This window comes from Chinchilla lanigera, unplaced genomic scaffold (assembly GCF_000276665.1).
Source record: "Chinchilla lanigera isolate Chin_1 unplaced genomic scaffold, ChiLan1.0 scaffold00022, whole genome shotgun sequence".
In the NCBI taxonomy this organism is placed as follows: Eukaryota; Metazoa; Chordata; class Mammalia; order Rodentia; family Chinchillidae; genus Chinchilla; species Chinchilla lanigera.
Genome location: NW_004955423.1, coordinates 23,980,224 through 24,005,813, shown reverse-complemented (window position 1 = coordinate 24,005,813; position 25,590 = coordinate 23,980,224). Strand labels below are relative to the sequence as shown.

The 25,590-nt window shown below is 44.2% G+C and overlaps 1 protein-coding gene across 4 annotated transcripts in view; it reads left to right on the top strand.

Annotated features, from left to right (window-relative positions):
- The window catches only part of Mier1 (mesoderm induction early response 1, transcriptional regulator), a 54,900-nt gene that overhangs the window by 22,148 nt on the left and 7,162 nt on the right, over positions 1-25,590 (top strand). For all 4 annotated transcript variants that reach the window (XM_005385279.2, XM_005385285.2, XM_013514440.1 and 1 more), the window contains 8 exons: positions 6,928-7,089; positions 8,432-8,564; positions 10,459-10,523; positions 13,537-13,609; positions 20,112-20,263; positions 20,900-20,981; positions 21,932-22,026; positions 25,122-25,249. In XM_005385279.2, coding sequence (XP_005385336.1) covers positions 6,928-7,089; positions 8,432-8,564; positions 10,459-10,523; positions 13,537-13,609; positions 20,112-20,263; positions 20,900-20,981; positions 21,932-22,026; positions 25,122-25,249 — 890 coding nt within the window. The remainder of the gene's footprint in view (positions 1-6,927; positions 7,090-8,431; positions 8,565-10,458; positions 10,524-13,536; positions 13,610-20,111; positions 20,264-20,899; positions 20,982-21,931; positions 22,027-25,121; positions 25,250-25,590) is intronic.

Here is a 25,590-nt window from a genome sequence, read left to right as displayed (position 1 = left end):
CACTGCTTGGACAGCTTGTTTCTTACGGCACAGTATGTAAGTGTAATGCGCATTCCTGTGCTTTCACTCATCTTGTGCTGTGCCCCTTTTCCTTACTCGTCATAGTCTGTCCACGCAGCGCTTGTATCTTATGCTACATCAAGATGATACATACCAAACCTAGGGTCACTGAGGCTGTTCACAGTTCGCGGAGCGTGATGTGTTTGCATATGTACATGAGTGACGAGGCAGACTGCCTAGGAGCAAAATTGAACTGCGGTAGTCAGCATGTGACTTTGGAGTAACACTGTTAAGCTCCAATTGTTTTTACTAAAATAATCTGAAGTACTTTGTTGTACAGTGTGTGACAAATAATAAGCACTACATTAATCTTACGTCTTAGTTACTTTTCTCTTGTTGCTGAGACAAAATACCCAACATGCAAAACTAAGTAAGGAAAGGTTTATTTAGCTCACTGTTTATAGGGGTTTCAGTCTGTAATCAGCTGGCTCTAAGACAGGATGGCATGGCACAGGGGTAACACTTCAGGGAGGCAAGGCGGCAGAACACAGCAAAAGCAACAAGAGCCAAAACAGGGAGAGCAAGCCTCTTTTCCTCCCTTATAGTGTAACCAGACTACCACCCCATAGGATGGCTGTAGCACTTACACCATCTCTGTGTCCTCCTCTTGTACAGGATGAAGATGTTTACAAAGTGAGGATCTTGGCTCCCACTGAGGCGCTTAAAGTTCTAAACTTCTCAAGTTAACACAAAAATGTGTCAACCATTATAGTCCACCCCTTGTCAATTTGGCAACCAGACACATTTCTTTAAACCAGTTTCCAGATACAGAAACATATTTATTCTTACCATTTTGCAACTTGAACATTGTAACACAGGGCTAAGAATCCTTAAGAACCAGTATTAAATCTATCAACATTATATTACATTAGAACTATAACATTCCACCTCTGGCTCCCCAAAGACTCATGAAAAGTTAAACACTTCCAGCATTCGGTGGTACAAGATAAATATTTTCATTCCAAAAGGTACAAATGGAGATACAGAGGATTGAGACCAAAGCAAATCCAAAATCCAGCACAGCAAACATTAAGTCCTTTAGTTCCACTGCAGCATCCAAGGCAATCTGTGGCAAATTTTAAGCGCCAAAGGCCTTGGATGGCTCCACCCCTATGGCACTTCCTGTGCTGTGGTTCCTTTGCTCCCTTCTTGCAGCTTTCCATACATGATCCACGTTCCTGGCTTTCCCAAACTTCTGGGGTCTCCACTGTACCTTTGGCTTCACCCTCACAGCTTTATACACTGCCCTCTCAGGGGCACACTGTCTGGCATCCTAGGCCTTCTGAAATAAGGGTAGAAGCCTTCTTAACCCCAAAAGTCTTGCCTTCTTCTGCATGTGCCTAAAACCAGTGCCACGTGGGTGATACCAAGGTCTGCTGCTAGGTGGAGCAGTAGCCAAGCTTTCCTCTCTCTTGGTTGTAGGGGTCAAGTGCCTGGATTTCAGGGCACTCTGAATCCAATTTTGAGGAGCAAATTCCCTATGCTTCTCCCATTCCTATACATGATGCTCAGCGGCTTTCTCCTCAAAGCAGTCTTTCACTTCTAGAGTTTTGAGGAAGCAAAGGATGAAGATTTGCTGCTGCTTGTGATGCCCTCAGACCATCTTTTCTATTGTGTTCCTTCTCAGCAATGGAGATCTCTTCAGTTCTACCTTTGTAGTCCACAGCTTTACTGGAGCTCCCTTTCTGGTCAAATTCGCAACATTTTAAATCATCTTGCTGGGCTCTTTGCTCTTGACTCTCAACATAAATCTGGCTAAAAGCTCCCCAACAATAGCCATACCACAGTGTCAGCATTCGACTGCCTTGAAATTTCTTCTGCCAGATGAATTAGTACACTGCACTTAATCTCAATCTCAGGCAAAGCGTGGATGCGAGCAAAATGCAGACAAACTTTCTGCCAAGCCATAACAAACATCATCAGAAGTCCATCAGCCAGTGCAGTCCTTCTTCCCAGCAGAAGCCTCCTGAACCCGGTGTTTACCAGCTGGATTTCTATTGACCTTCTGGTCTTCTGAGCTCTGACCAAACTCTCTCACACAGAACAGCCTAAGGCATTCCAGCTCTAGTCTTTCAGGCAACATCTCCGAACCTTTCCAACCTCTTCCCATAAACCATTTCCAAAGGTTCTTGAACCCCATGGTCAGATACAGTCACAGTAATGACTCCACTCCTGGCACCAAATTCTGTCTTGGTTACTTTTCTCTCATTGCTGAGACAAGATACCTGACACCCAAAATTAAGGAAGGAAAGGTTTGTTTAAGCTTACAGTTTATGGAGGTTTCAGTCCATAATCAGCTAGCTCTAAGGCAGGGTGGCATGGCACAGGGGCAACAGCTCAAGATGGCAGAAGACAGCAAAAACAAGAGCCAAAAAGTGGGGAGGACAAGCCTTTTTTCCTCCCTTATATTGTAAGCAGCCTCCTCTCCCAGGTCAGGTGTAGCACTCACACCCTCTCCATGTCCTCCTCTTGCACAGGATGAGGATGTTTACAAAGTGAGGGTCCTGGCTCCCTATTGAGTCACTTGGTTAAACAGCTGAACTTCTCAATTTGACACAAAAACGTATCAACCATTACATCTCAGTAGTCACTCTGGATGTCAGAAATTTCTGCCTCAAAGATATGTGCTGTGCTGTGCTGTGAAAATCCACTACTTGCCACGTCATTGTCTCTGCTCCCCCTTTTCTACATTTTTAACATTTATTTGAATGGGAATAAAGCACTGCTACTTCCTTGTGATGTTTCCGTTTAAGGTAAAGGAAGCCTGTCCGTTCCTGGCAGAATGTCGGGTTTAATAACATAAGCTAATGAGATGTTCTCTGGAGCAGGTGACTGACAGGCCCTACTAGAACCCCATGCAGTTGGCAAATTTTTATTCATCTTTTAGTTTTTATTTCAGAGGGAAAAATACAGTGTTTGCTTTCCAGGATATCTGTACTATTTGTAGCATCAGAATCTGGGGAGCACGAAGACAAGTCCATCTGGACAATGAAAAATTTAGTGCAGGGCTCATGGGATTTCATTAAGCCTGTCGACACAATCAGGCCTCGGACACAATTCCGCCCAGAGTATATTTCCTTCCTTTCTGCTTTCCTACCTGGTTGGCTTCGTTTTTGCAGATCAGCTTTCGTTGTTGTCAGTCCCTAGATCTACGAAGTTGTCAGTCCCTAGATCTCCAAACTCTGCTTAAAACAGTTCATGCATCTTTCTTTAGCGCCTGTTGATAAAATTCCAGAAACAAAATGTGAAGCGGGATGTTTTCACCCCTCTCGTCTCCACCTGCCACTGAGTGAAGGTGATTACTGTCACGGACCAAGGAGAACTGGTCAAAGAAAGCACAAGTCTGTTGGGGCGTGTATTGTGGTTGCCAGTCCAAGGGTTCCCAAAGTGGTTTTTAGAACAGGAGAGAAGATCATCCCTAGCCTGGTGGATGGATACCACTGTGCCCTTCACCCGAGACAAAAGAACTGGCAGAATTGGCAAACTTTGCAGTCTCCAAAGCACCCAAGCAGAGAAGGTGTGCAACAGGGAGAAGGTGCCTAAGACCAGCCGGTGTGGTGGAGGACCCCTGTAATCCTAGCACTCGGGAGGCTGAGGCAGGAGCTGTGAGCTCAACGGCAGCCTGAATTGCATAGTGAGACCCTGTCTCAAAAAGACAGAAAAAAACACCCAAGATTTGGCATGTGTTTTCCGTGTGTCCCGCAACACAAATGCAACGAGTTGCTCTGAGGAAATAGTGCACTAAGAAAAATAAGGAAGAGGCTGTAAGTGTGCTAATTTTGGCCAAGAGAATGTAGGAAGCTGAAGAAAAACTCCAGAAACTGATGGCCAAAAGACACAGGCTGCTGTCTCCATCTAAGTCCGATTCCAGTAAGAATGCGTCCACACCCACCGCTGCCCTCTACCTTTCTCTGTGGGCAAACATGGTAACTCACTACCTGTATACAGCGTGTAGTGATAATCCGTTCGGAGTAAGTACTTCCATCTCTTGAACCGTTAATCATCTGTGTATTCTTCTAGTCGTTTTGAAATGTAGATGGTTTTAACCACTAGTTACTCCATTGTGATAAAGAGCCAACAGTACCCCCATGCTGCCTCGTCTCTCCGCCCTTCGCATCTCTAGTGACCACCGTTCTACTCTGATCTTCCACAAGGTTGACATACTTGTGTCCAAGAGCAGTAGGAAAAAACTTGTGTTCATCTTTCTGTGTCTGTTTTATTTAATGATCCCTAGTTGCATCTGTGTTGCTGCAGATGACAGGATTTCGGTCTTTTTTATGGCCAAATAGTGTTCCCGCTGTATGGGTAACCTTTTATTGTTATTTTATCAAGGATGTGTCGAGGTGTGTTTTGTTTTGGTATTGGGAATCAAACTCACAACCGCGTGCTTGCCGGGCAGGTGCTCTGCCGCTGAGCTAGATCCCCAGCAGAGGTGGTTCTTCAGGTGGTCCTCTGCTAGTACCAGCAGCATTACCTGAGTCTGACCCACCTGAGACCCGTTGGTCATGGCCTCTGAGATGAGACCCAGCACTTTCTTAAATCTTTAAAGTCTTTTTAAATGCCCTTAAATAAATGACAGGCCAACAGTAGAAAACATTTGTCTGACCAATAATTTACTTTGTTTCTTAGAACGGACCAAATGCCATGGTGTAGTGAGAAGATGATGTCAGAATAGAGCACTGCCATTTAAATAGCTGTGTGGTTTCTCACAGTACTCTAGAAGTTGGAGGTAACTTGGTATAATGCTGCCTCCTGTAATCCCAGCCATTTGCAAGGGTGAAGCGGGATTGCGAGTTGTAGACCAGCCTGGACCACATAGTAAAACCTGATCTCAAACGGAAAATGAAAATAAATGAGTAAACCAAAGTTCATAGTAACATGTATTCGGGTAGTTCTGAGGATAAACTGTGAAACAAGTGCATCATCAGTTCCTGGGGCCTGTGCAGGTGTGAGTCTCAAACGACTGTTGGTGTTCTCCTGGTCTGTCTCCTCTGCCTACGGCACTACAGCAGTGGCTCTCATGGCAGTGACATCTGGCTGAGCCTGCTGCTAGCTTGGAATGCAGGATGAGTCTGAGGGAAGTCACGCAGACAGGGATTAGGGGTCTAAGTGTCACACTAAAGTCTGTCAGTACGTGATGTTTCTCTCTGGTGGTTTCCTGATTCACATATAAAAGTAGCAAATGAAAGCAGGCAGTCCTATCTGGTACTGCTAAAGATCCAGTAAGATTCTGCCCTGGCTCTGTTCATGTTTTGAGAGAGAAAAGCAGCAAAGTGTGGAACATAAATGTGCCACATAGGAGATGCTTCATGACAGCTCCTTGTTACTGTATATAGAACTAGACTTTCCTGTGTCTTTCTCTTACACTGCTTTTCTTGATTTTGAAGTTCTGTTTATTTCTTAAGTACTGGCTCCTCACGCCGAGATTTCAGTGTCTTCTCCCACAGGCGTGGTGTGTGGGCCGGCTCTGAGCAGTCCGTGCCCCTGAGCACTGCAAGGACTGTCTGTTGTGCTCTGAGAGTAGTGGGAGAGCCGGGGTAAGTGTGTCAGCTGGTCTTTGCGCTGGAGCGCCATTACTGTGCCTGTGTGGGTACCACTTTTCAGATCACAGCGGCAGGTGATTAGTTGTCTCGCAGTTGATTTCTCCTTCAGAAATGGCTCACAAATTGATTTACAACTATCCGTTTACAATGTGAAAGAGAGGTATTAAGTGACACTACCATCCTGTTTAAAAAAGTGCACATTGTAATCATTAGATTGCCTCTTGCTCATGGGGTCTGAGTGGAGTGTTTTTTGTGATCTAAGTGACAGTGTCACCTGGTTTTCATCTGTCCAGTGCACCTGTGTGCACGGCAGCAGTGTCTTAACATGGGCTAGGCTTACTTCTGCCCCAAAATAAGGCCCAGCATGCTGAAGCAATACAGAATAGCTTATGTCATGCTTAGCATTTCCTGGCTTCTAAAGTGACATTTCTGTGGGTTTTTTCAGGGCATGTGTTTATGTATCTTGTGTGTGTCTGATGTGTTCAAATGATTGGGGTTTTTGTGATGTTTCCCTGATATCTTGCATGACTTCATTAACGATGAGTACCTTCTCCAGAAAGCTTATTTCATTTCACTGCACAAGAGTATCTTTTCATTTCATCCGATGAAGGTGCTTGTGGAGGATCGAAAGCTCTGGCTGAAGCACCTGCTGTCTGCGTAGGATGATGGCTTCTGGAGCTGTATGGTTTGAGTCTGCCTCCATACACTGTGTGACTTGTGTGACTTGGGAAGGAAGTATCTGTGTTTCCTTTCCTGTGAAATGAGAGAACAGCTCTGTAGCATAGATAATAAGGATGGTGAGAGATGATTTTCCACGTAGGAGGTGGAGATAGCATAGAAAGGAGTGTAATGCATGTGATGGCAGTATCATCCTGTGAATCATCACTGCTTTTCAATGTGTTTTGGTCAGGCTATGAATTTCATCGCTCTTTCTAGGTTTATTAACTTAGTTGAAAGCCTGTTTCTTAGTTCTACTTGCTCCAGATTAATACGGTTCATTTAATAGTTAATCCATGTGTAAGTTCTAATAACTGTCATTGTACATATACTGGATTGGTTGCAAAAAATAGTTTTAGACAAATGTCACTTTTATTATATTTGAACAGATTTTGTTAACAATTAAAATTAGTCAATTTTATGGAAATATTTGAAAGACTGGCATGTTCTTAGTTTTCAAAAATATTTTCAGTTTTACTTTGTATAATTTGAAAATTCTTTATGTATATTTTTAAGTCTGCATAGAGTGACTACCGATTTATGAAATGTAGCCTAGAGATATGAAATCACTGATTTTAAACATTGACTTTTATTTTGGTCTGTTTAGGAAGGCGACATGCCAATTCACGAACTTCTCAGCCTTTATGGTTATGACAGTACTGTCCGACTACCTGAAGAAGATGAGGAGGAGGAGGAGGAGGAGGAGGAAGGTGAGGATGATGAAGACGCTGATAATGACGACCACAGCGGCTGCAGTGGAGAGAATAAGGTAAGCTCTCACACACGTGCAGTAGTCCGCCTTCTAGCCGTGGAGCCTATGCAGTGGGTAACCAAAATAGATGAGTATTTAAATTTTAAAAATTTATTAGCCAGGCCCGGTGGCGCACACCTTTGATCACAACGCTCGAGAGCCTGAAACAGGATGATCACTGTAAGTTTGAGGCCAGCCTGTGATACTACATAGTGAGACCCTGCCTCAAAAAACTAAATAAATCAATGCATAAGTAAAATTTCCTGCAGTCAAAAACACATTGCCATGAATCCCCCTCAAGACAGTGTCCCTTGCTTCCTATCCTACTTCCACTTTGTGAAGCAGCTTTGGAAGTGCTGTTTGTCCAGTGCCTTTGCAAGGTATGGTCAACATTGTAGTGACTGCTGCTGCCGAGCGCCATCCAGCGGGAAGGCGGGCTCGTGACATGCGTCCTCATCCACCTTACTCACTGGCTGTGTCTGTGCGGCTTCCGGCTCCTCCCCCCAAGTGAAAGTGACCATGCCGGGGAAGGTCTTGAATCTCTTGAATGAGTGCAAGACACTGAGGCAGCCAGGACAGTGCTGCTGAAGACCCGCAGAGAGAGGAACTCCAGCTGTGCTGAGAGAGTGGCAGGAGCTGTGGGCTCCGTTGCTCCCGTGAGGGTGATTAATGTGAGGGGAGTTCATTGCAGTGTCTTTTGCTGTAAGGAATTTTTTTTTAATTGAAGTATTTACTGTAGGTTTCTGTCACACCTAATGTGTCCCAGGACCTGTAGTGGATGACTGAAGTCACAGATAATGCCAAATTCTGAACATAATGTGTAAGTTAAATACAGTAGGAGATGAAATGCTGAAAATCAAGGCACTACAGAAACATGTAATACAGATACGGAAAATTCTCTGTGGTCCGCTTCTGAGAAGTAACAGTTTGGTCTGTGTCATTCTAGAATTCTTCTCAGTGCTTTTCTAGGTAGTTTGTAACAGCATTTTAAAAATACTGTTGATTTTAAACAGTAAGGGGTTACTGGCATTTCTGTATTCGTTTCTTTTTGTTCTAGTTTGAAGTAATTTTAGATGTTAGAAGAGTTTCAGAGTGGATACAGAAACTCCTGTATGTTCTTCACCCAACTTCCCCTAATAATAACAGCTTGTGTGACCGTGGTACCTTTATCAGAACTGAGAAATCAACGCTAACACACAGTATTAACCAAACCGTGTGGACTTCACAAGTGTTTCCGCTAACGTCTCTTCCTGCTCCGAGGGCCAGCGCAGAGCACTCCGTGCGATGATTTCAGCGCTCTGCTTTCTGCTTGCCGCAGTGTTCTTCACGCCCTCCATAACTGTAACTCATTGTCTGGTAGGAGGAGCAGATAAAGGACTCATCAGGTCAGGAGGATGAAACGCAGTCTTCCAATGAGGACCCATCGCAGTCTGTCGCCTCTCAAGACGCACAGGAGATGATCCGCCCACGTCGGTGTAAATATTTTGATACAAGTAAGTGTTACTGCTGTAGTTACAGTGTAAATTTGACTGATGTATTACCTAAAATTCTAATGCATTTATCACCACTTTTTCATTTGTTTACTGTGCAGTCTCTTTCAAAAGTAAATGGATTTCTTCGCACATTACTGTGTAACAGCCCAAGGCCCTGGCTGGTGACCACACCAGGCGATTGCGGTGCCCCGGCTCTGGCTGTGCTTCTCCCTTCGTGCAGTCTTCCAGTCCTCATTTTCTACTTCGCTTTGCCACTTAGCCTCTTCTGAGGTAGCCTCTTCTGAGGTAGCCTCTTGCTCGCTTGGAGTGCGTCATTGTAAGAAGTGTGTCCTCCAGCAATTTGTTGGCTGTGTGCACAAGCTAGAACAGTGGTGGTGAACCTACGGCACGGATTTGTTTTAAGACAAACAGTGTTACTGTAGAGTTGCTTTTTTTTCTAAACTAAAACCTCAGTGTTCAGGCTTATTGGCAGTGTTGACACTTCGTGATAAATAAGTGAGTTTGGTAGCAGATGGGCGCTCAGTCTTTAAAAGGTTTGCCGTCGCTGTCCTAGAATATATATGTGCACAGACGCAGATGGCTGCGACGTCCCCAGGTGGCAGAACCGTCGAAGACCCTGTCACATGGTGCGGCCTGGTGTAGACGGAAGTAGAATCGCACATGGTGGCTGTGACCGAGAGCTTGCTGCCTTGGCCTTGTGGCTCTCGGTCTGAAGCAGTTGTTGACTGTTGAGGGCGGGACCCGTGTTTGCGTGTTCACTCGCTCCGCCTGCCTGCTCATTCTGAGTCCGAGTATTCTAGAAGATGGTTGCTTGGTCAGGACAGCTGACTCTGAGTAGTATTAAATTTGTGGCCTAAATTTCTGTTTTTCGGAAAGGAAGAAAAGCCCTTGAAGAGAAGTAACCTTATGAAAGGCAGTGTGGGGATAACTGTTCAAACGTGGCTGGCACTTTGAGTGAGTGATTGCCAGCTTAATTGGGAAGTGAATGTTGGTGCTGCTAATTATAATTTTCGTGTAAGAAACTGAGTTCTGACCAGAGACCCGGTGCAAGAGGTGTTCTAGTGCAAGGAAAGATGAGCTCCTGAGATAGTTGTGTTAGTTTTGAGTGTGGAAAGTGTAGTGGTGTCTTCCCTTTACCTAAACAGACAACAGATCCACTGTCAAAGCTCGTAACACAGGGAATGCGGAGCACATGCTCTGCCTCTCGGAACGATACGTGCTTCCTGCCCCTGCTCTGGGCTTTCTTGTGTCATGTTTGCGGAAGCTCCGCCTGTTCCTGCTACCCTTGCTTTTCCGTGGAAGGCGTGCGTGTGTGCTCATTGTCATGCGTGGCATCCTCTCGGACTTCGTATGCGGACAGTCCAGTGGTTTCCGTGTTCCCCTTTTGTTTAATACATTCTTACTGAAATCGAGAAAACAGCAGCTTGCCCCTCTGAGTAAGATGGAGCCTGTAGAGAGTTGAAGTCTCCAGGACTCAGCCTCCATTCCGTGCTGCACTCCCCGAGGCGGTGCTGTCGAAGTCCCGGGGCTTGGGGAGCACTGCCTGGAAACCAGACCTTCATGAGTTAGACAAGCTGAGATCGTGTCGCTTAGCCATCGCCAGGCTCTGGTACCAGAGTGAGGGCTAGAAACTGTCCTGACTCCACCTTTCCCGAGTTTTTGTAGGAAATCACTTCTTGTGGAGAGAGATTTCTAGAAGGTTTTTTTTTTTTTTAACTCATTCCTTTGATTTATTTTAAGTGATAAAATATTATTTGATTTAAAATATCTTTGACTAAATCAGCACGTTCTATTTAGCTTGACAGATTCATGATAAGAGATGTAAAAATAATATGAAGACATACAGATGTAGGCAGGATAAACAATCATTGTGTAATATTGTTATTTATTTTAGACAGTGAAATAGAAGAAGAATCTGAAGAAGATGAAGATTATATTCCATCAGAAGACTGGAAAAAGGTAGTTAGAACCTTATTTCTCCAAAACTTAGATAAATTAATATTTAAAAAGCCAAGTGTATTTATTCCTACATATATTGATAAAGTTGACGTGTAAGCTCTTTCATGACATTCAAGCATTTGGTAAATGTTCAGATTTCTCCTTGATACACCCAAGTGAGAGCCGTGTTTCTGTTTCGTCAAATAAAATGACAGTGTGGCAAGAACTGGACTTTGCTAGGCGAGTCAGTACCCAGACTGACACATCCAAGCTTCTGAGCTAGTCCTGAGCTGCTGCTCACTTAGACTTCTGTCACTCTGTCGAAAGTATCACATTTGTTTTCTAATACATATAGTTTGAAAAAAAGTGTGGAGGCCATGATGTCTATTAAGTAAATTTTGATAGTTTAGATTGAATTTTTTTTTACAAAGGAAAAACTCAATATTGAGTTTAATGTTGATAGTCATAACTGACAAGTCTTTATGTAAAAAGACAGATTGGGCTTCTTTAAAACTATACATAATTACACTAGCTTTTATTTATAAAATTAAACAGCATTATATAATTAACCAGACAGTTAAAGAATTAATTTTAAATTGCAAAGATGTTGCCCTCTTAGGAACATATGTCAAAATGTATGCAGACTTGGTTAAAGCCATTTATATAGAAGAAATGACATTATTTCTGCTGAGAGATGATTATTAATCCATTCTCTTTTTAAAAAAAGAAATCCATTTGAGTTTTATGTTCCTTCTCTTCCTGGATCTGTTTTGTAAATTTAGTGCATTACTTTGAAAGCAAAATAGCACAGGACATCAAATTAGTGGACAGGACATCAAATTAGTGGACTTTTGTACATTCTAATAAGTTCATTTAATTATTGAATGATTAATACTGTTGGGCCTTCACAATTTTAGAGGGTGTGTGCATTCATACACGTGTGCTTTAAGATGGCTTGGTTTAGAATGCATGGGGCAGACTTACGTAAAGGAGCAGCTCATATTCAGAATTCCTTTCTTTAGGAAAAATTAAGTGATTCCAGCGTACTTAGATTGGGGCACCTGAGAATTCCAGATTTTAGCTAGAAGTAGACCCCCAAAAGGAGTTCCACGTGGACACACATTGTGCCACTTGCAGCAGTGTGGAGGCCACGTAGCCGCTGATACTTAGTGCCAGGGTCTGAAGAGCTGGAGAAACAGTTTTCTTCATTCAGAAAAAGACTGAACACCTGCCGTGTGGCTGTTACGAAACAAGAGCCTCTTTTCCAGTCTTAGGCTTTTGCTGCATGAGTGGCCATCCCTGTAGGGACGTTAAACAACTAAGGAAATGCGCTGTTAGTGTGAAACTGAACGAGACCGACAAGAAGACACAGGTGTTGGGGAGAGCGTGGGCCAGAGTGGTAAGGTGCAGTTAGCCCAGGGCAGTGTGTTTAAGTTAATTTGAGTGAGTGATGGGGCTAAAGATGAAAAACAGGATCAGAAAAGTTCCTTCCAGTTTTGGTTACCTATTTGGGCAAATATTTTTCAGTCCAGTTTTTAGTCAAAATTCCTATACCATGCAGAAAGTCAAAGGAAAGAGAAGTCTTTGGAATCCTATTAAATGGCTGTTTTCCAATGCAAATTCAAGTCTGTATACCCATTCTCCCACATATGTTAATTGCTTTTGCATCTGGAGTGTTCGGTGCTTTTTTTCTAAGTGCTGAAGAAGAGCTGGAGGAGGCTGACACAGGGGAGATGAAGCTTTGTTGCTGGGGTGCTGGTCCCTGCCCCAGGAGAAGTGTGGTGGAGCGTGGTTCAGTACGTCCCCATTGTTTGCTTTCTGCGTGGTCTTGCTGGATAAATAATGATCAAGATTTGAGATTAAATTTTTGAAGGCATATAAGGTGAAATTGGGTTTTTATAGAAACTTAGAGGAAACAACTTTTAAGTGAAACCTAAGTTAAATAGTAACAAAATAGATCTTATTGCACGTTCCCAAGAAAATGCTCAGATTCACCTTTCATCTAGAACTTGGGAATAACAATGTCAGTGTGTCAGGTTTGGTGAAGAGTAAATAGAAATTATGTACAAGATCACATAATGAGCCGGTGATCACGACTGTAAGTGCTCTCCCTTCCCTTTTGTACCCTGCAGAAGGAATCGGCAGGTAGAGGGAAGTACTCGGAGCTCAGTAGAGCAAGGAAGCACCTTACCTTAAAAGCAGTCAGACTTCTAAGCCCTGGCGTCACGCTGAGTCACTTGGAGGCCTCTCACCTTGGCTGCAAGGCCTTGCGCGCGTGAGGGTAGAATCAGTCTGGACAGGTCCAGGCCTTGATACTCAGAAGCATCCCAGCAGGCGTTGGTGACTTGACCACTGTTGGATGGCACAAGTAAAGAAAGTTGAAAGAGGCACCGGGAGTGACAGCAGAGGACTCTTCGTGGTGGAGACATACCGAGAATTTGAATTGGTGGAGAAGATGTGTTATGTATGCTGCTCATTTTAGAGAAGTGATTGGGAGACAGGCTGGTCTTCCTGTGCAAGCCCAGTAATAACTTCATTTATACAGAGCGTGTCTCTGAGGTGTAATAGGTAAAATGGGACTTAGGTCGGTAGGATAATGTGACATTCCAGACCTTCGGAATCGGTGCCTGTCCTGCCTGGTAGATCAGTTCCTAGAGTTCCTCCTCCAGGGGAGTTGTGTGTGCTCATCCCGTGCACTGTAAAGCCTGCTGCTAGGATGCCCAGTGGGCTCCTGAACTGCCAGTTTCACCTGCTCTCATTATACAGATTTGCTCATCAGATGGTCTGTAGTAAAATTTAATGGTGTTTTTATGGAGTGAAGTTGGTATTCACTGTCTGCGTTGCATTTCGTGCTTTTTTTGTTATGAGTATTTCCATCCAGTCTTATCCGTTCATCTTCGCCATACACCTCTGAGGAGGTCGTTTGCGTCTGTTGCATGACAGAGAAATTAGAGTTTACCCAAGAAGATGGTTAAGCTAGAAAATGAATATAAAATGTTGTTAAGCCCATTAATGCGTTGTTATTTTTAAACAGGAGATTATGGTGGGCTCCATGTTTCAAGCGGAGATTCCAGTGGGGGTGTGTAGATACAAAGAAAACGAGAAAGGTGAGTCAGCCGTGCAGTGGCAGAGCTGGTCTTCGGTATTCTGAAGTGGTGAGCTGTTACCTCATGCGTGAGATGTGTTAAGAATGTGACAGCCTAGTAAATAACCCCTTTAGCTTATAAAAGGGAACCCTGTCTTGTAAGAACTGTGTTTACTGTTTTATTACTCTTTTCAATGTAAGTCTAGAAAATAAAAAATGCTTTTTTGCTTTTAAGTGATTTAAAACATCCCAAGCTGGGTATGGTGGTACATGCCTGTCATCCCAGCACTTGGGAGGCTGAGGCAGGAGGATCACCATGAGTTCAAGGCCAGCCCGGGCTACATAAGCAAGTTTAAGACCAGCCTGCACTACATAGCAATACCCTGTCTCCAAAAAAACACTTTTCCGTATTTTGAAAATACCCCTTACAATTTAGTTTTTAAAAGCAAGTTATTTTATGGCAGTAATAGGTTTAAGCACAAACTGGGTACTGAGCAACTGATACAAAACGTTCACTTGCTTTTAAAACTTGTTACTGAAAAAGAATATAATTTGTGTTTTTATAATTTGGAATACCACTCATAGAGTTAAATTATACATGATTTGTGTGTTTTTTTTGTACTGGGAATCAAACTCAGGAACTTGTGCTTGCCTAGCAGGTGCTGTGCTACTCTGCTGTATCCCCTGCCCTGTGCATGATTTTTGTCATTTTTATCTCGGTGTAGTCCTAAAGTAAGTTATACTTTCACTACTAGAAACTTCTTGCAGATTTTTAAAAAGAGAATCTGTTTCCGATTGTCTCAGATTATTCGTTTTAGGTAGGCTGCAGAAAAAAGGTTGTGTATGTTTTTACTGAGTTCATGTGCAGTGTGACCTTACTCAAACAAGGCACAATTAATTTCTTTCCGTGCTCTTCTCCACTTTGCAGTTCTGCGTATCCACGGCCCTCTGGTACCAGTGAGGCTGTTGCTATTGCGGGCCCAGGGTCTCTGAGCAGGGGCTTCCTTGCTGGTCTAACGCTCCCCGCCCTCAGGCCGGGCGGTAGGTCAGAGGCCGTCAGAGGTACCACAGGCCGGTCAGTTGCCTTACACACCGCGTAGGTTTCCACAGCTGTGTTGGCTTTGGAAGTTGATTCCTGTAACTCACAAGAACATTAAGGACGCCAGAGAGCAGTGACTTCATTTTATACTGCAATTTTCTGCATATGTCCTGTGAAGACAGGAACAAATGAGCCATTGGCAGTTGGAATTTAAATATGCTTTATTTACAGTCAGTAGAATAGTATTGTGCTTCACCTGCGCTTAATAGCACATGTTCACCATTACAGGCATTCTTTCTGCAAATAAACAAAATAGGGAAAACTGAGCATTTATTTTGTTGTTTCCAATGGATTTCTTTCTAGTTTTAGCTAAGAAAGATCATAATACTACCTTCGAAAGTTTGTATTTAGTAGATGGAGAGGAAACATTTCAAGTTGCTATTATGGTTAAAGATTTAAAAAAGAAAAAAAAGATAGTTTAAATGATCTCTTCATATATGTCACTTTTAATATTTATTATCAGATATAACAGTAAATGAATGATCACAATCCCTGATTTTAAAAATACTAATTCTGGTTTGATATTACCAATTTCCACATGATTTTAAAAAGTAGTGACATAGAATCTTTTTCAGGAAAAGGTGTGATTTGTGAAGCTTTCTTTATTTTGAAACTTTCGGTATATTGGATTGTGTAAAGAAGATGAGACCGTAGACTTTAGAAGTGTAACATTGCTTTGAAGGAGTTCCAGTGGTAGAGGGCCTTTGCTCCGTTTTAAACTTCAACAAATTCAGACTTTTGTTAGGACCTAAGGAAACCATTATATAAATTGTACTATACTGTTAGAAATAAAATTTGTCTAAAAGATAGTGCTAATTAAACCACTTACAGAAAAAATTTCACAAGGTGTTTTCTGTCAGGTTGGTAAGCAAACCCTTTTTAGTAAAAGTGTCCCAACTTAGGTGTCTTTGTTACAGGACTTACTTGCCCCGGGGCTGGGACTCTCCCTGTCACTCACACGGGAGCCCTGACGCACGGGGTGCCGAGTACACAGCAGGCGTCTCTCCCTTCTGATTGCCTCCCCAGCCTCCGTGCAGATTACATTCCCCCTTCTTGTCACGCCGGCCCTGTGCACTGGTACCCATTTTGTTTACAAACTCCTTAGCTACACCTTCGCTAATATTTTCTTACATTTCCGTAAGTTCTCACTCGTGCTCCCCTCCGTGTGCAGCGTCCCCTCCTGCCTCGGGCTGGGCCCTAGGGCCCTCCCTCACTCCCCACCGTGGGCGGCAGCGTCTGCGGGAGCGCGGGTCTCCCTCTACAGCACACTGGCCAGCTGCACACATCTCCTTGCACTCCCCCAGGGAACTGTAGGTCACATCCTAGGCACCTCTCAGGCTAGTGCCATAGGGATGCTGGAACTAGTAGGAAACCGTGCTGTTCATGGGATGATGAAAAAAAGTGTTTGTTCGGTACAGGCTCAGAGTTTGTTCTCAATATTTTGTGTGTGCAATTGGCAAAGTCCACAGATGCATAACCCACAGGTTCCGAAGTCCACGGTATTTCTTACTCACCTGTAAAGGGTGAATAGTAATGAGTTGGTTCTGAACCGCAGAGGGACTGAGTGAAATAGTTGATGCCTGAGTTAATAATCAGGTGCAAAATGGTGTTAACAAGACTGCTAATAGAACCACAGACACCTGGCCCTGGACACGACACTTTTTCTCTTCCTCTGTGAGATTGTCCTGTGAGCATCGGCTTGCAGAGTGCTTGTCCTGAGTGCATGGGGAGCACTTAAGCCTCGTGGCCCTGGTGCACCCCTAGTGCTCCGGAAGTAGCAGCAGCATTAGAGTCTGGTTGATGAGCAGCCTTCAGATTTTGTTGACCAGATTTTCAGATGCCCTTTTGTTTGCAGGTGACGTAACCCCAATTCAGTTAGCTTAAGCAAAAAAGAATTTACTGGGTTGCTTTACTGGAAATCGTTGATGCAGCTTCAGTTATAATTGGATTCAGGGACTCTTACGATGGCAACTGCCCATCCCCGCCTCCGACTTACTTTCAGACAGGCTAAAGTGGCCGCAGGGAATGCTTGTCGTACACTTTACAGTTACCGTGGCTAGAGGACCAGCAGAAAGGAGCCTTTTCTTATCCCCCAAGCTGTAGCAGCAGTTCTGGAGAGAACCCATACCTGGCCTGGCTGGAAGAAGCGACCGAGCAGGGAGACGAGGGAAGACGGGGTTTGCCTGGGCGCCTTCGCCTGTTCCCCTGTCTCCTGGGGTAGTGTCAGCCTTGTCTAGAGCCAATGGCAGGTGAAAAGCCACCTACTTCACAGTGCACTTCTCAGTTCTGTGTGTGCTGACGGAGGTCCTCGCTGGTTTTCCAGTCAAGTAGATAAGGAACACTGGTAAACACCCTGCAGTGTGCAGGACAGCGCTCTAATACTAAGAGTTGCGCACCAGGGAATGGCAGTGTCGAGACTGAGAACTGAACCGGATCAGTTGAGAATCAGGTGGAAAAGTAGATTATTTAGGAAAAAAGGGAAAGCACCATGAACCATATTCCCAATCAGATTTTCATACTTGCATGTGAGAAATTTTAGATGGCTAGAAATTAAGCAGCAGTGGATAGTAAAGGACCATGTAAACTGTTCCTCACGGTCAGTTAGCAGGTTATTTTTAAATACTTCCTTTGTTTTTGAGATTGGGTCTGTGTGTTTCCCAGACTCGGTGGTCCTTTGCCTCAGCCTCCCGCCAAGCGGAACTGCAGGCATGTGCCACTGAGCGCACTTCCAGTTCCAGTTCATGAGGAGCGCTGGCTGGGAAGAAGTGTTGCAGGATTCCGGACATGGTGGAGTTTGGGTTTCCCTGTTAGGGACACTCCGCCTGTTATGGTAATGGTGAAGCCGGCATTCATTTACCCTGTGGGGAGAAGCGATGTGACTCAGAGGCCACGGGAACTGTTCACAGGGCAGCCTCTCCAGCCCCGCTACTGTAGCGTAGCTCTGATTGCAGCTCAGCATTTGCATCTTCCGGTGTGTTGACTGGGTGGTTTTTACCCAGGTGTTGTAAGAGGAGTAGTGTGTCCTCCAGTAAAAGTGGCAGCCAGTAAGTCAGTACGTATGCACTGGGAACTAATTTCCTGATGGTAGTGGCTTACACTTTTGTGGTGGCGGTCTCGCAGCTTCCTTTGTCAATTACATTTTTCTCTCTGGAATGCATGACCACCCTCGCCTGCTTCTTGCTGATTTCTCTCATTGTATTCTGAATAATGGCTGAGGTAAGATGTGTGCACCCTTTGCTACTGAAAGGGTGGTCCGAGAACCACCACCGTCAGGCTCCTCTGCGCACGCGTGAGAAACGCACACCCTGGAGTCCGTTTCAGAGCTGCCGGTCAGGGTCTTCGGCACCAGTCGGTGTGCTGCTGATGTGGAGCGCCTGCCTTCTCACGTGCAGGGCTCGAGGTTGTCTTCCAGCCATGCCGCTGCATGAATGCACGGGCTTGTGTGTTCCAAGTTGCATTGTGTGTTGGTTCAGAAGATTCTGTTCCATTTTGGTGACTGAGAGCATGCTTGTGTCGCTTAACGTAATTACACAGAGTAAGTTTTCCCCTTCCTGTTGCTGCTGCAGGGTTTTGTTCTAGTACTGCAGGGTGCCCCCTGCATATCAGATGTAGGCGTTGTTTCTCCTTTGGTTGCAGTGTTTTATCACAATAGTGGAGTTGTCAATTTTGGATTCTTTTGATATTTTGCTCATTCTATAATAGACATTAAATTAAAAACAGCTGTTGCCTGTTCAGATTGTAATCAGAAATTACTTACTTAGAGTGTAAACATAATGGGAAAATAACTTGGCCTGTGTCTGGAACCAGGTAAGGGCAATGTGGTGTATTCCCCGTGGCCCTTCCTGAGCGCGGCAGCTGCATGTAACGAACTGTAGTCCATTTGGTGTGCACTAGGGACCCACCTGGCCGGTGGTGAGCCTCTGTCCAGCAGTCCAGCTTGTCCTGTGGCGCACTCTGGTGGTGTGATGTCTGGCTTAAGTGGGACCTATGTCCCGTGGTTACCACGGACCTAGGTGGGGTTGCCTGCTGGAGAGCAGTTGGGACTCATGGGCCCACCTTTGCCGCCTTAGCCACCCGAGATGCAGGTGGTAGTCTGCGCTTCTGAGGGAGCAGAGCCAAGCAGAGCAGTAGCAGTAGATGCAGATCCACTTTATTACGTGTCCGTTGCGTTCGCAGTTTAAAGCTGACTAGCAGTGTGCCAGCAGCTTAGGGAAGGACTGACGTGCTGAGTTCCTTGCGCTGCACTTCAGAGCAGAGTTCCTAGGGAAGCGCTAGGTAGGCGGAGCTGCAGCGTCTTTGCATGCAGGGAGGGCGAGGGCAGCTGTGTGCAGTGTATGACTTGGTCCACAGTGCGTGCTTCCTGGGTGTCCGCTCCTCCATATAATAAAAGGAACCTGAAGAGTTCTCCTTTATCTCTTAAAAGTTTTCTCAAGTTCTTTCTATTGACAGTCTTTGCCTCCTAGCTTTAAAAGCCGAAATGCTAAATATACTCTGTGTTTGCACCTCCTGTAGTTACTGTCCTGTCTACACCCTCATGACCAAACTGTCCAGGAACCTGCCGTTTACTCCGCAGCCTTGGCCAGTGTGGCTCTGCCAGGGCTCACAGCCATGCTGCTAACTGCAGTGCTCATGCAGCCGCTCAGGAGGGTCGTGCGGCCCCAGGCCGCCCTTAGGTCTCGCCGTTGGCTCCTGGGACCCCACGCTGTCAGTGCTGCGTGCACCCTGCGGTTCCTCCTCCTCGGCTCACCTGTCTCTTGCATTCTGTCCTTCAGAATCCCAGTAGCAGTAGACGCAGACTAAACCTCTGTTGTAGGTCATCCGCCCTCTTTTTCACTTTTTAAATTATAGTAAGATTCAGGCTTTAATCTTTATTAGAAATGGTGATGAAACTTAAATGATAGCTTGTTTTTTGTGGAAATGGTTTGCGTAGTCATAATACATTTCTGAGCATCACAGAGGCACACAGACAGGGTAGTAAGAAACGTTGCCTGGTGCCACCACCAAGAAATGAGCCATGCTGACGTGTGCTGAGTGCCCTTCCAGACACTGCTTTCACAGGTGATAGTTCTAGCAGTGTCCAGGGAGCCCTGACATGGCCAGGGCCATTCACAGTGCTTGTAAGTCCCCCCAGCTTCCCTTGACAAAGTTACAGTTGTCACCCTTCGCAGACACGGCAGACAGGAAGGGAGGAACTTGCCTGAGCCCTGCATGTGGAGCCCCGCGTGTACGTGCTAAGCGTTTGGACTCTGGTAAAGTCGGGGCAAGTCAGACATGAGGCGGCTGCTCCTCTCTGATAGATGCTCACTTCCCCTGAGCTGTAGTGTCCCCTGCGGAAGGAGGAGCTGACAGCACTGACGAGCAGTGTGTGAGCACACACCTGTCATGCTCTGGCGACGTTCACTAACTTCCGGTTCTACCCATTCAGTGTATGAAAACGATGACCAGCTCTTGTGGGACCCTGAGCACTTATCAGAAGACAAAGTGGTTGTGTTTCTCAAGGATGCGTCCAGAAGGACAGGCGATGAGAAGGGCGTGGAGGCAATTCCCGAGGGGTCTCACATAAAAGACAACGAGCAGGTGCGTGAGTGAGCCTCTAGCGTTTTCCTCAGATAAACCTACCACATGCATTTATAAATGAAAATGTTAGTGGCGCCTGATGGTGCGTACTGCAGAAGGTCCTCTTTGTTCCCACACTTGCTTCTTCACTGTGATCGCAGCAGCTGTCCCGGTGTCCGTGAGGGTCCGTGGCTGTCGTCGGGTTGGAGACTGCTGTGAGATAATGTTACTGCATACACAGTAAGGCCAGTGCCTGCCATAAGCGTAACATACCAGCATTTTTAAGCCTTTCTTATCGTTGTTTTTTTTTTTTTCTGATTTGTTTTAAGATTATGGTAGGAATCTATGAAAGCCACAAGGAAGGAATTAACCATTTATATAAAATGATACATATTTTTATGTCTAGATTCTTCGGATACTGTGGCCACCAAGTTAGAATGTTTACATATCCTACCTTGTACAAGTTTGGAGAATATGAAATACCACAATTAAATTGATGTTTTTCCTTGGTATTTTCTTTATGTTGTATTCACCAAAATTACACCCTTCCCCCAGAAAGAGTGAAAACAAATACTAGATTGTGAATAAAAACTTGAATTGTAGCGTTAAGCGGGACTGCCCATCTGGCTCATACATGGAAGTTTTCTGGTTTTCTAGGCTTTATATGAATTGGTTAAGTGCAATTTTGACACAGAAGAAGCATTGAGAAGGTTACGGTTTAATGTAAAAGCAGCTAGAGGTAAGCATAAATGTTAAGCTTTTGTATGTGTACATGATTTTGTAGATATTTAAAAACGTAGCTCTTAAGTTTAATATAAACACCGTATATCCTAAGCTTAGTTTCCAAATTAGTATTTGTAGAACATAAGTATTCTGCAAAGTGTAGTGGGGAATGGGATTAAGACTGTCCCTTTATGGGAAACTGAGGCGGTTTTAAGTGAAAAGATAAAAATGCATAATACCTTAAAACTCCCAAGTATGTTTGTGAAGATGTTCCTGTTCGATCTCGGTAGCATCCCTAGGAGCTGCGTAACTTACAGATGTGACCTGCACTTTACAGTTTCAGAATTAGGCCTGTGTGCTTGGTAAGCTGGCCGAGGCAGGTGTAATTCATAAATAATAAAGCCAGAGCTAAAATGCTGGGTTTTCCTTTCACTCTAAGGCTGGCTGCCATCCCTGGTTTAGAGTGCACTTTGAGAGATTTTGATGAATTCAGCAAAAACGTGAAGACCTCAGTTCTGAGGGCCTAACTATAACCCAAGCCCCTGCCTCAGATGCCTTCTTCCTTCCTCCCTCCCTCCCAGGAGAGGGAGCTGTTGCAGCTAGAGGAGAGAAGTGGGGTTTCTGGGGAAGCTTCCAGAACAGAGACATTTCCCCTGGGATCTAGAAGATGATAGGCATGCGGAGGAGGCAGGGGAGTAATTCTGGGCAGAGGGGTGCCCTACAGCACACTGCATCTTCAGTAAGGAGCAGCTTAGCAACGGGAGGAGCTGAAAGGGTCTCGTGCAGGGGGTCGGGAATCGGGGAAGTGAGAATTTCCTGCTGCTTTATCTTCTGCAGTGATGAGTATTAGTTTTCAAAGTAAAATGTTTCCCTCATTTTGTACCAGGAAGTCACATTTTTATTTGCAGTTTTATGTTCAGCGTTAGGGGAATATTGCTTAACAGTTTCTCCCCTTCATTTTGTCAGAGGAATTGTCTGTCTGGACAGAGGAAGAGTGTAGAAATTTTGAACAAGGGCTGAAGGCCTATGGAAAAGATTTTCATTTGATTCAGGCTAATAAAGTAAGTAATGATATATGTTCTTTCTATGGAAAATTTAACAACTCAGATCTTCATCTGCTGTGTTTTCTAATGTCAAAGTTTCTATCATGAATATTACAATCTTTGGGACATAGCTACTTACTATAGTAAGCGTATCTAGACTTCCTGACATAAATTCGCTAGGCACTGTGTTCACTGTGATATTAGAAGGTTTCAAGGTTTGAACTCCGGGCATGGTGGTGCGGGCCCCCCAGCACTCTGGGAGGTTGAAACAGGACGATGGCAAGGGCTGGCCCAGCCTGGGCAGCTTTGTGACTTAGTGAGACCTTTTCTCAAAGCAAAAAATTTAAAAAGGACTGGGGATGTAATCCATCGTAAAAGCCCTGAGTTCAGTCCCCACTGGCACAAACAAAATAATGACATCATTTACAAGTGTGTTAACCAACTTTTGGTTGGAGTTTGTGTGTATAATGCAATACAAGCTATTTTCTGTCTGTGACAGGTATTTTAAGGAAGATCTTTGAAATTTTAAAGCACTTCTAACATGAGAGAGTTTATAATTAGAAGTCCAAGCCACGTTGTTCTTTGTTTTTGAAGTACTGGGCTTGAACCCAGATGCTCGTGCATGCTAGGCAGGCTCTGTACCACGGAGCTGCACTCCAAGCACCTTGCCGCAGCTTTTGTTTTGAGACGAGGTCTCCCCTGCGTTGCGCATGCTCGGCTCAAACTTGGAGTCATCTTGTCATCCTACCGGCTGGCTGGGATTACAGGCAGCTGCCATTGCTTTGCTTAAAAGCACATAGTTAAGATTTAAATTAACTTTCCAGAGGCATTAATAGGTTGGCTTTGTTATGAATTACTGCAGTTGTCATAAATTTAGAATTCTGTTTCACATGACCAATAGCGCTTCCATATTGATATTATCAATCATACGGTGCTTATCCCAGAGAACTTCCTAATTACTTACAGATTTATTTTGGGGTTTAATTCTTAGAACTGAATTTGGGTAGGATTTTTAATAGCAACTACTCAGTTTGTAGATAGAGAAATGAGTTGTTCTCTACAAGATTAAGACAGATAAAATTAAGGTCTCAGAGTTTAAACATAGTATATTAAATCCTGGGCTTTTGATGTACCATTATTTTTATGGAACACAAGGAGCTCAGCATCTTGTTTCCTTAAAGACAGCGTCTAAGTGGGGGGGGGCAGCTTGTGCAGAGCTGTGTGGACAGTGTCGGGCTTATGTCTAAAGCCCTAAGTAGCCTTTCACGTAACCGGATTCCCTGTTTGTTTGTTTGTTTGTTTGTTTGTTTGTTTTGTGGCGCTGTTAAGGGAACCCAGGGCCTTACTCTTCCTAGGCAAAAAGCTCTACCCTAAGCTGCATCCCCAGCCCCTCCTTTCTGTACTTCTGACTGTGGCTGGGCATTATCCGTTCAGTACATACTTCGTGTTAGTTATCGCTTATTAAGTACAAAGTACTTCACAAATACTGTGAGTTCATTTGTCTTAATTTTTTTGTGCATTAACCAATTTGTTCTTAATTATCTTTTTGCATTTTGGTAATTGATACTGGACATAACTAATGAAAGAGAAATGTTTCATCTTAGCATTTAGGGTAACTTAAAAGACAGCATAATTGCTGTCAAAATTTATAGCCCTACTGTGTCCACATCATTTAATAACCTCAACACTAGGAAAAGACTATTGTATGCTAATGGATGGCTATTTATATTTCTGATATTTTAATCCCACATTTCACAGTTGAAAGGATCATTTTTATAAGATTTTTCTGGCATTGGCATTCTTGCTTAAAGTCCCTTGCCACTGACTCTAACGAGGCAGGATTCCTGTGGAGAGTGCCCCTGGGTGACAGCTGATCTGATCAGTGGAAACAGCAACCCTGCTTCTTTTTAAACCCTAAGAACTTACTAGGTGACCTCGAACTGTGAGCGAAAAAGTCTCACTAAAAATACCAACTCGCTTGCTGTATAAATACATACTTGGATAGTGGTCTTTAGTGTTCCAGGATGGGTGGCATCTGGCCTTTATGTTATCACGCTAGTTGCTGTGGTAAACCAAAGATAGTCCTTTGAGTAAAAACATCAGGGAATTGGCATTTTACACTTGGGATTTAAATTCAGATTTTAACCCTAAATTCTATATGAGAGCTTGTCTTACTGAAGATTTCCTGTAGTGCTCACTTCGCATGTACCAGAATGTCTTTGATTTCAGTACAGTTGATTTAGTTGAGATCTGTATAGAAATGAGATTCTATAGGAAGTCAAAAAGCTTGAGAGAATTTTTTTTAAAGCCCTAGTTATTTTCAGTCTCAGAGCAAAGTGGGTCATAGTTGTGAAGTGCAAGTAGCAGAGAAACAGCCGTGTGTGCATGTACGTGGGGCAGGACAGGTGTCGCCCACAGTCTTCTGCCTCAGTGTCTGAAATTTGTTACAGTACTATTACCTAGCATCCAAAATACTCATGATGGTACCTTTTTCTCCTTTGAACTCCCAATATTTTATTCGTGCACATCAGTTCTTGCAGCTTTCCAGACCCAGTGGCCAAGGGGGTCTTTCATCATTTGTAAACCCATGGCCATGGACATTGTCTGAGGGATCCGTTCACTTGCACAGATAGGAGTTGCACGCCAAGCCCCGGCGTGATTTGGGAACCAAAGCCTGGGCGGCATCGCGAGTGGCTCGGTTTCACACTCCTGTGGCGCGTTCTCAGGCGAGTGTGACTGCTGTTGGAACTACTCAGAGAACGTGCTGGGAGAGAATTCAAAGGTGGTGTCCTGGGTGCTGTGTGAGAGCGAACATAAACCGTTGATAGTGTTCGCCTGCCCACAGGCCACTCACACACACTTTCCTAGAGAGCATTTATTTTACAGTAAAGTACAGAGAAACAGAGTGAGGCGTCTGCAGACCGTCACCAGTGCGCTGCTCCCTGACAGGCTAGAAAGAGAGCTGCCAGCACTGACTGCAGCAGTGTGTTCCACCTGCTGAGGCACGTGTCAGTTAAGGAGGAGCGTGTTTATTTTCACACTTCACATGTTTTTCGTGAAAGCCCTCCAGTAAGGAAGAAATGATTGGTAAAAACAGCATTTCTTTTTTATAGGTCCGAACAAGGTCAGTTGGGGAATGTGTAGCATTCTATTACATGTGGAAGAAGTCGGAACGCTATGATTTCTTTGCTCAGCAAACACGATTTGGAAAAAAGAAATACAACCTTCACCCTGGTGTAACGTGAGTTGATTTTTTTTTTCCTTTAGAGCTATGTATTTTATTGATAAAAAGCTTTTCTAACTTTTCTTAATAGAACTATGATTTTTTTAATCTTTTGTAATAGCATTTATATCAGTTTATCATTATTGCATCTTTTCATAGACATTCAGAGTCTTGTGTCATAGGTTATAAACTATAGTTGATATTATTAGACAATGAACACATTAAAGCAAGATTTAAAGTGTGTTTCCAGTAGGCACCCCTAGAAGAAGTGGATCAGAGCAGCTGTTCTGTTCAGCACGGCACATGTAGTTCAGTAACTTGAGAGTCCTTGGAGTCGGGAAGAAGAGGGACTCTTCTGA